This window comes from Mobula hypostoma, chromosome 4, assembly GCF_963921235.1.
Source record: "Mobula hypostoma chromosome 4, sMobHyp1.1, whole genome shotgun sequence".
In the NCBI taxonomy this organism is placed as follows: domain Eukaryota; kingdom Metazoa; phylum Chordata; class Chondrichthyes; order Myliobatiformes; family Myliobatidae; genus Mobula; species Mobula hypostoma.
The window spans coordinates 202,806,443-202,819,020 of NC_086100.1; the positions used below are offsets into that span (position 1 = coordinate 202,806,443).

Here is a 12,578-nt window from a genome sequence, read left to right on the forward strand (position 1 = left end):
CGTGATGTGGATTACCTAATTCAAATTCAATTCCATCTGCACATCTTCGCCCATTTACTTAGTTTGTCCACGTCCCCTGAAGCTCTGAAGATTCTCACGAACACCAAGTTTTGCATCAGTTGTAACTTATGTATAGCGCAAACTGAGGGACTTTAGTCAAGGAGGACGCTCCCTCAGCGCCGCTCCCCGCCCCCTCCCCCGACGCTCCCTCGGCGCCGCTCCCCGCCCCTCCCCCCGACGCTCCCTCAGCGCCGCCCCTGAACATGTGAGTTCAGATTTCTGCAGAGTTGGGCTGAGACTCCGATAAGCTGTTCCCGTTCGCCCCCCCGGTACCTGCAGACTCTCGGCCATCTGGCGGATGTAGAGCAGGTTGAGGTCCTCCATGATCCGGATGGTTTCGTCCATTCCTGCCGCTTACTCCTCGCCCCCGGCTGTGCGAGACATGGCCACGGTCTGTCCCGTGTCCGGACGCGGCCCCGCGAGGCACTGAGCGGGTCCGAATCTCGGTCCAGCCGCGGTGTCAGCCCCGCCTGGCCCCGCACAGCCCCAGCCCCAGCCTGCGCCTCCCACAAGCATTCATTCGCTACCAGCTGCGCATTCTTCGCCCACAGGAAGCGGCTGTGTGAATGCAGCCTCTCACTCTGCACACACTAGCGCCATTCACTGCGGCAGCAGCGGCAGTATCATCCCGCACAACTCGGGCAACTAAGCAACAGTTCGGCTGGAAGACCGTCCTCGGCGTCTGTTAACCCTACCTCCGCAGATGCAGAGCAACTCCACACAAAACCAGGCCCCTCGGCCCCACTCGTCAATGCTAACCATTTGCTTGCGTTTTGCCTTTCTCGTCTGTCAGCTGAGCAAATGCCTTTGAAAAGCTGTTACTGTAAGAACTTGCCGCCTAGTTTTTCCCTCAACTCAAACCTACGCTCAGTGCCACTTTATTAGATACAGGGGTGGAACCAGTGTGATCTGCTGCTGAACACAAGGCGCTGGAAATGCACAGCAACACACAAAATGCTGGAGGAAATATCAGGTCAGGCAGCGTCTGTGGAAATGAATAAACAGTCAACATTTCAGCTGAGACCATCAGGATAAACACGAGATTCTGCAGATGTTGAAAATCCACAACAACACACAGACTCCTGGAGGAAATCAGCAGGTCAGACAGCATCAATGGAAATGGTTAAACAGTTGGTATTTTGGGCTGACACCCATCACCAGCACCCTTTACCATCAGTCCTGATCAAGGATATTGGCCTGAAGCATCGATGGCCACAGAGTAGCATTATGACAGCCCCAGACATCGGAGTTGGGAGTTCAAGTTCAATTCCAACGTCATCTGTAAGGTGTTTGTACATTCTTCCCATGAACATGTGGATTTCCTCTGGGTCCTTCGTTTCCTCCAAATGTCCAAAGAGAACCAGTTAGTCGGGTAATTGGTCATTGTAAATTATCCGGTGATTAGGCTAGGGTAAAAGGGATCCTATTCTGGCTGGCTGCCGGTTACCAGTGGAGTTCCACAGGGGTCGGTGTTGGGACTGCTGCTTTTTACAATGTAGGTCAATGATTTGGACTATGGGATGAATGGATTTGCGGCTAAATTTGCCGAAGATACAGAGATAGGTGGAGCAGCAGGTAGAGTTGAGGAAACAGAGACCCTGCAGAGAGATTTAGATAGTTTAGGGGAATGGGCAAATAAGTGGAAAATGAAATACAACGTTGGAAAGTGTATTGTCATGCACTTTGGTGGAAAAAATAAACAGGCAGACTATTATTTAGATGAGGAGAGAATTCAGAATGCAGGGATGCAAAGGGACTTGGGAGTCCTTGTGCAGGATACCCTAAGGTTCCACAGGAGATTGACTTGTCTCCCTTTCTCTTCACCATTTACACCTCGGACTTCAACTACTGCACAGAGTCTTGTCATCTTCAGAAGTTTTCTGATGACTCTGCCATAGTTGGATGCATCAGCAAGGGAGATGAGGCTAAGTACAGGGCTACGGTAGGAAACTTTGTCACATGGTGTGAGCAGAATTATCTGCAGCTTAATGCGAAAAAGACTAAGGAGCTGGTGGTAGACCTGAGGAGAGCTAAGGTACCGGTGACCCCTGTTTCCATCCAGGGGGTCAGTGTGGACATGGTGGAGGATTACAAATACCTGGGGATACGAATTGACAATAAACTGGACTGGTCAAAGAACACTGAGGCTGTCTACAAGAAGGGTCAGAGCCGTCTCTATTTCCTGAGGAGACTGCGGTCCTTTAACATCTGTCGGACGATGCTGAGGATGTTCTACGAGTCTGTGGTGGCCAGTGTGATCATGTTTGCTGTTGTGTGCTGGGGCAGCAGGCTGAGGGTAGCAGACACCAACATAGTCAACAAACTCATTCGTAAGGCCAGTGATGTTGTGGGGATGGAACTGGACTCTGACGGTGGTGTCTGAAAAGAGGATGCTGTCCAAGTTGCATGCCATCTTGGACAATGTCTCCCATCCACTACATAATGTACTGGTTGGGCACAGGAGTACATTCAGCCAGAGACTCATTCCACCGAGATGCAACACAGAGCGTCATAGGAAGTCATTCCTGCCTGTGGCCATCAAACTTTACAACTCCTTCCTTGGAGGGTCAGACACCCTGAGCCAATAGGCTGGTCTTGGACTTACTTCCTGGCATAATTTACATATTACTATTTAATTATTTATGGTTTTATTACTACTTAATTAGTTATGGTGCAACTGTAACGAAAACCAATTTCCCCTGGGATCAATAAAGTATGACTACGACTATGATTATGACTATAGGTTAACCTCCAGGTTGAACTGGTGGTGAAGAAGGTGAAGGCAATGTTGGCATTCATTTCTAGAGGTATAGAATACAAGAACAGGGATGTGTTGTTGAGGCTCTATAAGGCACTTGTGAGACCACACTTGGAGTATTGTGTACAGTTTTGGGCTCCTTATTTCAGAAGGGATGTTCTGACATTGGAGAGGGTTCGGAGAAGATTCATGAGAATGATTCCAGGAATGAAAGGGTTACTGTATGAGGAATGTCTGACAGCATTGAATTGACTTTATTTCTTACATTCTTCACATACATGAGGAGTAAAAATCTTTACATTACATCTTCATCTAAATGTGTAATGTAATTTATAATAAATAGAACAGTCAATGTAATATAGAGTACACTCAAATCAGCGTCAGTTCATCAGTCTGATGGCCTGGTGGAAGAAGCTGTCCCAGAGCCTGTTGGTCCTGGCTTTTATGCTGCGATACCGTTTCCCGGATGGTAGCAGCTGGAATAGATTGTGGTTGGGGTGACTCAGGTACCCAATGATCCTATGGGCCCTTTTTACAGACCTGCCTTTGTAAATGTCCTGAATCATGAGAAGTTCACAACTACCGATGTGCTGGGCTGTCACATCACTCTCTGCAGAGTCCTGTGGTTAAGGGAGGCACAGTTGGCATACCAGGCAGTGATGCAGTCAGTCAGGATGCTTTCAATTGTGCTCCTGTAGAAAGTTCTTAGGAATTGGGTGCTCATATCAAACTTCCTCAACCATCTGAGGTGAAAGAGGAACTGTTGTGCTTTTTTCACCACAGAATTGGAGTGTACAGACCACGTGAGGTCCTCGGTGATATGGATGCTGAGGAACTTAAAGCTGTTTACTCTCTCAATCCCAGATCCATTGATGTCAATAGAGGTTAGCCTGTCTCCATTCCTCTTGTAATTCACCACCAGCTCCTTTGTTTTTGCAACATTGAGGGAGAGATTCTTTTCTTGATACCACTGTGTCATAGAGATGACTTCTTCCCTATAGGCCACCTCATTATTGTTTGAGCTCTTGGACTGTATTCCCTGGAGTTCAGGAGAATTAGGGGGAATCTCATAGAAAAATTCCAAATATTAAAAGGCTTGAACAGGTTAGGTATGGCAAAGTTATTTTCGATGGTAGGGGAGTCTAGGACAAGAGGGCACAACTTCAGGATTGAAGGAAGTTCATTTAAAACAGATGCAGAGAAATTACTTTAGTCAGAGGTTGGTAAATCTGTGGAATTTGTTGCCATGAGCAACAAGTCATTGGGTGCATTTAATGCAGAAATAGATAGGTCCTTGGTTAGCCAGGGCATCAAAAGATATGTGGAGAAGGCAGGGGAGTGGGGATGACTGGAAGAATTGGATCAGCCCATGATTGAATGCCCGAGGAGACTCAATAGGCCGAATGGCCTACTTCTCCTATATCTTATGGTCGATGGTGTTAAATCGTTGGGTCGCTGGCCGCAGGGTTTGAAGAGCCAGAAGGGCCTGTTCACCACCGTATCTCTAAATGAAATAAAGAAAGAAATCAGTAGACCAACAGTTTCTGAAATACTCAAACTACTCCGTTTGGCACCAAGAGTCATTCCACTATCAATGTTACAGATTACATTTCTTCTCCATTCCGATGTTTGGTTTGAACTGCAAACGAACCTCTTGACCATCTCTGCATGCTCTCATGTATTGAGCAACTACATGATTGGCTGATTAGATATTTGCATTAACCAGCAGTTGTATAGGTGTACGTTATAAAGTGACCACTGATTGTATCATAAGATACAGCAAAATGTTTGGTTTTGCGTGCCATACAGATAAATCATTCCAAAAGTATGTTGAGATGGTATAAAAGGAAAACAACAACAGAATGTACTCACATTTTAGACTTTCCTACCCTGGAGAGAAAACGATGATATTGATATCATTCATAATTTTACACAAGCTTACCCCTCAGTCTCCTGAGCTCTCTGCATATCCAATCTCTCCTTGTAACTAAAGCCAGACAACATCCTGGTGAAACTCCTTGGCATTTTTTCTGGCACTACCACAGCCTCCCTGCAGTGTGATGACCAGGGCAGTCAGTGATGTTTCATGTACGTCCTAACCAATGTCTTGTACATCTGCAACATGATGTCCCAACACTTATGTCCAGTACTGTTGCTGATAAAAGAAAGCAAGCAAAATACCTTCTTCACTACTCTCCCCACCTCTGTAGCTATTTTTTTTAAGAGCCATGAACTTGCACTCCAAGATCCCTGTTATTTACTATACATGTCTGGTGAGGATAAGACGATCCAAAATGCATACCTCACACTTCTCTAGATTAACTAGAGGTCCAGAGAAGGTTTATAAGAATGATCCAGGAATGAACAAGTTAACATATGAGGAGCATTTGATGGCTCTGACTCTGTACTCACCTGAGTTTAAAAGAATGTTGGTGGGGGCAGGGGAAATCTCATTGAGACCTATCGAATACTGAAAGGCCTGGATAGAGTGGAAGTGGAGAGGATATTTCCTCTAGTGGGGAAGTCTAGGGCCAAATGGTACGGCCTCAGAATAGAAGGGTGTCCCTTAATAGAAGGAATTTATTAGCCAGAGGCTGGTGAATCTGTGGAATTCGTTGCTGCAGACGGCTTTGGAGGACAAGTCATTGCGTATATTTAAAGCAGAGATTCATTCAAGTTTAATTGTCATTCAACCGTACACGAATACTCATGAATACAGCCAAATGAAACAGCATTAATCTGGGGTCAAGATGCAGAACATATTAACAGCAGCCGCACAAAGCACACACAAAGTTAGCTGGCACAAATGGTATCACAGTCATGCAATAAACGAGTCCCAAAACTTGCACCATCGATGTAAAGTATAGATCTATTTCTTTCTGACTGGTGACTCCCTTAGCATTACTTATGGACTGATAACTTACCTATACACATTGATCTGTTGTCTACTCATGTGCATTGATCTTTCTCTCACTCTCTCCGCAATGTGAATACACCAGTTAACCTCACCTCCCCTGTGACTGCTTTTATTTAATTGATATATAATTGCACAGACGCAACAAATTGGCAACCAATAGGAACCTGAAATTCAGCGAATATCACTATCTGCACCAACAGTTACGGGACAACAGACTTTAGAGAGGAAAGAATTAAAAAGCCAGTAAGCGAGATTGTTCCAATTTTACAAAATCACTCGAGCCCTAAATCACTAGTAATAGCTGAGAGATTTAGATTTTACAAAAGGAACCAGTCAAAGGATGAAAGCATTTCAGAATATATTGCAGAACTGTGCACGCTTTCCCAATACTGTGACTTTAGAGATTGACTTTCTGATGAATTAAGGGACAGGCATGGTTGTGGTATGCATAGTCAAAGCACTAAAGACAGCCTACCATCAGAAAGAGACTTAAGCTTAGAATGGACATTGACCATTGCAATATTGTTGGAGACTGCAGCAAAGGATGCAGCAGAACTACAGAAAGAGAGTTTAGAATGTGAAATGCACAAAATGTCTCTGAATGCTGCAAAAAGCCAAAAATATTATCAATCTGGCAAATCCTCCTATTTTGCATATGACTGTTGATTCAAAGAAAATGTTCGCAGAAAGTGTAACAGACTAAGGGAGGGAGAGGGGGAGTAACCATACAGAGTGAAAAGGGTCAAACACAAAACTAAACAAATGTCTAAAGTGACTGAATATGAAATAGAATCAGACAGAACAGAGCCTGACAAAGGTGAGCTGTCATCCTACACCTGCTGTACATAGCAAACCGAAGCAGATCAGAAAATCATATGGATCACAATAGATGTGTCTGGTGTAAAACTAAAAATGGAGCTGGATAGAGAATCACCTTTGTCTATAACTTCTGAGGCTGATTACAACATACTGTTTACTAAGCTACCATTAGAAAAGACCTCAGTGATGCTAAAGACCTACACCAGTGAAAAGGTGTCTCCCAAAGGCAAACTGAAAGTGAGTGTGATGCATGGAGGCCAAACACAGCAGTTAGACCTTTATATATTGAAAAGTGGAGGTTCAGCACCTTTCAAACATGAATAATTGAGAAAAATCCAACTAGACTGGCACACAGTGAAAGGTCTCAATGTGTGATCAACAAGCAACTGCAACCCAAAATGAGCACTAATCAGAGTCTGTCACAGCTGCTTAATGCTAATGAGAAGGTATTCGAGAAAGATACTGATAAACTCAAAGGTGTGAAAGCCAGATTTAACTGGGTGAAGCAGCAACACCAAGATTCCATAAAGTGTATCCAGTGCCTTATGCATGACATTTTAAAACAAATGTTATGGCATTTCCAATATGCCTTAAGGCAATTGCAATGTTAGCATTCATTTCAAGAGTTCTAGAATACAGGAGTATGGAGGTGATGCTGAGGCTTTATAAGATTCTGGTAAGGCCTCACCTTGAGTACTGTGAACAGTTTTGGGCTCCTCATCTAAGAAAAGATGTGCTGGCATTGGAGAGGGTTCAAAGGAGGTTTACAAGGATGATTCTCGGAATGAAAGGGTTATCATACAAGGAACGTTTGATGGCTCTGGGTCTGTCCTCACTGGAATTTAGAAGGATGCAGTGGTGGGGGGGAAGGTGGATCTCATTGAAACTCTTCGAACGTTGAAAGGATGTTTTCCATGATGGGGGAGTCTGAGATAGAAGGGCACAGCCTCAGGATAGAGGGGTATTCATTTAAAACAGAGATGCGGAGAAATTTCTTTGGCTGGATGGTGGTGAATTTATGGAATTTATTACCACAGCTAGCTGCAGAAGCTAGGTCAGTGGGTGAATTTAAGGCAGAGCTTGTTAGATTCTTGATTGGACACAGCATCAAAGGTTATGGGGAGCAGGCCGAGAGTGGGGCTGAGGCAGAGAAAAAATGATCAGCCATGATTGGATGACACAGTAGAGTTGATGGGCTGAATGGCCTGATTCTGCTTGTGTGTCTTATGGTCTTAAGGTTGATGCTGAACCTCTGAGTCTGGCATTCTCTCCAAGGCTGAGGCTACGTCCACACTACGCCAGATAATTTTGAAAACGAAGCTTTTTCTCTTTATTTTGACCCTCTGTCCACACTAAAACAGCCTTTTCATCCCCCGAAAACAGAGATTTTCAGAAACGGTCTCCAGAGTGAATAAATCTGAAAATACCTAATATCTGTTGCAGTGCGGATGGGGTAACCGGAGATTTTTAAAACTGCTGTCATGATGTGCCGGAACAGATAGCCGCAGCCCAGCAGTTCATTGTTTTCTTCATCTTCTTCTTATTATTATAATTATTATTACTACTTTATTGTCGCCAAACAATTGATACTAGAGCGTACAATCATCACAGCGATATTTGATTCTGCACCACATAACCTAACAATTTCAGGACAGACGGCAACGAGATTGAAGCCAGAAGAGTTAGAGATGTACTCACCAAATACTCTGACCCATAGCTTACTGAATAAATAAGTATACTCACTTTGCTCTGTTTTCTGTCCTTGCTTGTATGAAGGTGCTTTACCTATTTATGCAAGTACTTCTCTGACAATAGATGTGTAACAGCCTAATGTAACATTGTATGGAAATACAAGATAACACTGATGCAGACATGTTTTATACATTTAACAAGGTGCTTTATTAATGCAACAGAGTTAGTCAGTTTTTCAATGTTCGTCGTCAGCCGAGTCACACTGTCCGTGAACTCCCTGTCGGTTGTCTCCATACGCTCCAGTATTTGTTTTTTTTTCAGTTTTAAGTCCTCCTGCGTGAGAGCCAAGAGCAATTCCTTTGAAGTTTCTCTACTCTGTAACTGGACAAACGTGCACCAAGTATACCGTTTCCTCTTCGCTTGTTTTCTGTGTGTCCTACGCATGCCCAGTAGGAGGAGATTCACCCAAATATCCGTTCTAATGTGGACAAAGATATTTTGAAAAACTCTTAGTGTGGACGCCTGTCGTTTTTACTCGAAACCGACATTTTCAAAATTATCTGGTGTAGTGTGGACGTAGCCTGGGTGAAGTGATTGGGCCACAACCATTGCCCTGGAGAACAAGAAAGGGAAAGCCAGAGATGTTTGCATATGCAGAGACTTTAAAGTGAGCATCAGCCCTGTGCTGCATACACTGGTGTGCCCCACCACAAATAGAAGACATATTTGCATCTTTGGCAGGTGGGGAGAGGTTTCCAAATATTGATTTGTCAGAAGCCTATCTGCAAATAGAGATTGAGGTGTCAACCAGGAACTTCCTCACGATCAACACCCACAAGTGACTGTTCCTGTATAATTGTCTTGTCTTTGGCGCTGCATCAGCCCCAGCAATTTGGCAAAGAACAATGGACCAAGTTCTCCATGGTATCCCAGGAACACAATGTTACCTTGATGACATCATTGTGATGGTCAAGAATGATGAAGAGCACCTCCAGAACCTTGGTAAGGTGCTGATCAGGCTGAGTGAGTATGGTCTGTGTGCAAAGAGACCACAAGAGATGTGAGGTTTTGAAGAATGAAATCTCATATTGTGGACATGTCATTGACAAGCATGGCTTACAGAAGTTGGAAGTGAAGACTGAAGCAGTGCTACAGGCACCCAAACCGGAAAACGTGTCACAACTCAGGTCATACTTGGGCTTTGTAAACTACTACCACCAGTTTCTCCCAAACCATTGCTACAGTGATGCACCCATTGAATGCACTGTTGCAGACAGAAGCTAAGCGGGAATGGTCAGAAAGATGTGAAAGAGCATTCAATGAAATATAGGGATTAATAGCATCAGAAGAACTGATCATCGAATGTGATGCATCTCTGTCCATCAGACTGGCGTGCAATGTGTCCCCTAATGGCATTGGGTCCACTTTGTCACACATTCTGAAAGATGGATCTGAATGCCCGATTGCTTCAAGATCACTGATGAGCACAGAACACAGCCACACACAGATCATCAAAGAGGCTCTTAGTCCAGTATGAGGAATAAAGAGGTTCAACCACTACCCTTACGGACAAAAGTTTACGCTAGTGACAGATCACCAGCCCCTTGTGTCTGTTTTCAATCTTAGGAAGGGAACTCCAGTGATGACTGCTGCCCGGTTGCAACTTTGGGTACCTTTCCCAGGAGCCCACTCTGATGACATAAAGTTCAAGGTACCAAACAACACAGCAATGCCGACAGCTTGTCACATCTTCCACTGTTGACAACTGAAGAAGAAGACTGTGACCCTGTGACCCAGCAGAAGTGCTCCACACAGCATTGGTGGACCAGTTGCCAGTACCAAATTCTGAAATACAAAGAATAACAAGGGATGACCTGTCATTGTCAGAAGTCTGTGACATCACCATGCAAGGATGGCCAGCTCGTGGCAATCCTGTTTCCAGAGTTCTCAGTGAGACGAGACCAACTGTCAGGATGTTAAAGAACGCTGATGTGTGGATCTCGTGTTGTGGTTCCCTCGAAACTGCACACCAGAGTGTTAGAGCATCTACATGAAGGACACTGGGGTACAGTCAGGGTGAAGAGTCTTGCCTGGAGCTATGTGTGGTGACCAGGAATAGGTAGATAGATTGAAGACTTGAAGAGAAGCTGTTGTAAGTTCAGAATGCTCCCTGACAAGCACCGTTACACCGTGGAGTGGCCATCTTCTCCACAGCAAAGAGCGCATATTGTCTTCACTGGGCCGTTCATGGACTCCACGTTTCTGATTGCTGTTGATGCTCATTCAAAGTGGCCAGAGGTCATACCAATGAAAAGACTGTTTCAGCTCTGAGGGCTATGTTTACCAGAAATGGCTCACCAAAACAAATTGTGAGTGACAATGGACCACAATACACATCAGAAGAGTTCAGACTACTTTTGAAGAAAAATGGCAGCAAACATTTCAAGTCAGCTCTTCAAAACCCAGCAAAAGGTTGGCCCAAACCTTCAAAAAGTCCGTTAAGCTATGGACAAGAAGGACATTTCCCTAAAGCACAAGGTGGACAACTTCCTTTTTGTGTATCACAGCTCTGTTCATGGTTCGACAAATCAAACACCTGCAATGCTGTTCATGAGCAGGAATCTGAGATCTCGCGTAGACCTCCTGAAACCAGACCTATGGAGGGAAGTGCAGAATAAACAGTTATGCAGCAAGGAGTTTTGAGTTTGGACAGGAAGTCCCAGCACTTGATTACTGGTGGGATAACTACAAGAACTAGACCACTGATGTACACAGTGGATGTTGGAGATCATACATGGAGACATCATGAATCCTCAGACAAAGAATACACCTGAGTCAACTGCTACCAACAGGATAGACACATGGCAGCCACCGGAGCTACCTGTCAGTGATGGTCATGTCACCTACAGCAATGTGACACCTGCAACACAAAAAATGGTGCTTGACAAGACATCTGCCAAACCTAACACCATTCCACAGGTCCAAAGGTGCTATCCTGAACGAAACCAAGCGCCACTCAAAAGAATGAATCTTTAGTATTGTTAAGTTAATAATGGACTGGTATTGTGAAAGCATGTTTATCTGTATACGGTCTGTGAAAGGGAAATTGAATGTATTGTTACATATACAGTTTTATGTTACTTTAATCTGAAGGGGGAGGAAGTGTGATATGTGGATCTATTTCTTTTAGAGCAATGACTCCCCTTGGCACTGATAACTTACCTAAATGCATTAATCTCTCCTGCTGTTGCTCTCTCTGCAGTGTGAATATACCAGTTCCCTTCAACTTCCATGTGCGTGCTTTTATCTAATTGGTATGTAGTTGTACAGATACAACAATCAATCCACAGTCAACGGCAATAGAGGCCGTCTCCCACCGAGCGAACACTGAGGTTGGTGGGGGTGGGGGGGTGGGGAAGGAGGGTCGGCAGCCTGGACACAATGCCACACCACCGCCCCTCTCCCACCCCTGTGGAGTGGACCAGCCCTGACAGACCTGCAACACCACAGTGTGAGGCCCTGTCCTCACATACACAACGCAACAAGCACATGTAGAAGATCAGTAAAACACAACAATGCAGGATATACATGCATATAGCCTAAATCTCCACAGCCCATCAAAATCATCAGTTGATCACAGTAGGGCTTGTCTTCACTTGAGCAAACACAGGGAGGGCAGCATTGTCTCAGTTCTGGACGCAGTGCCACACTGCCCCTGGTGAAGTACATCAAATTTGTCCCCTCACTCCTGGTGGCTGCAAAGAGGTTTTGGCTCATTAGACTTTGGCAAGGTAAAGTATCTGGTAAGGTCTCCCTTTCTGTTCTTATTTGGTCAAGCCTCATCTGTTAGCATATAGTAGTGTAGTGAGAATGGCTCCAGAGGTAGTTTTTTCTACTGTGTGTGGGATGTGGAAAGTCTGAGAGACTTCCAGTTTCCCAGGGAAATGCATCTACACCAGGTACACCAAGAAGTGGTCCCACACCAACCCCTGCGGAACACCACAAGTCACTGGCAACCAACTAGAAAAGGATCCTTTTATTCCCACTGACCATCTCCTACCAATCAGCCAATGCTCTAACCATGTTAATAACTTTCCTGTAATACCATGGGCTCTGAACTTGGTAAGTAGCCTCATGTGTGGCACCTTGTCAAAGGCCTTCTGAAAGTTCAAGTATACAACATCCTCTACATCCCCTTTATCTATCCTACTTGTAATCTCCTCAAAGAATTCCAATAGGTTTGTCAGGCAGGATTTTCCCTGAAGGAAGCCATGTTGACTATGTGCTATCTTGTTCTGTGCCACCAAGTACTCCATCACCTCATCCTTAACA

General features: G+C 44.7%; 2 protein-coding genes across 5 annotated transcripts in view; one reads left to right on the forward strand and one right to left on the reverse strand.

Moving 5' to 3' along the window:
- The window catches only part of rtkna (rhotekin a), a 236,689-nt gene extending 235,764 nt beyond the window's left edge, over window positions 1–925 (reverse strand). For all 4 annotated transcript variants that reach the window (XM_063045173.1, XM_063045172.1, XM_063045171.1 and 1 more), the window contains exon 1: window positions 334–925. In XM_063045173.1, coding sequence (XP_062901243.1) covers window positions 334–405 — 72 coding nt within the window. In that variant the 5' untranslated portion in view covers window positions 406–925. The remainder of the gene's footprint in view (window positions 1–333) is intronic.
- A 6,027-nt stretch (window positions 926–6,952) lies between these two features.
- The window catches only part of LOC134346015 (uncharacterized), a 43,744-nt gene continuing 38,118 nt past the window's right edge, over window positions 6,953–12,578 (forward strand). The window contains exons 1-2 of the mRNA XM_063047355.1: window positions 6,953–7,054; window positions 9,873–9,906. Of these exons, the coding sequence (XP_062903425.1) occupies window positions 6,953–7,054; window positions 9,873–9,906 (136 nt within the window). The remainder of the gene's footprint in view (window positions 7,055–9,872; window positions 9,907–12,578) is intronic.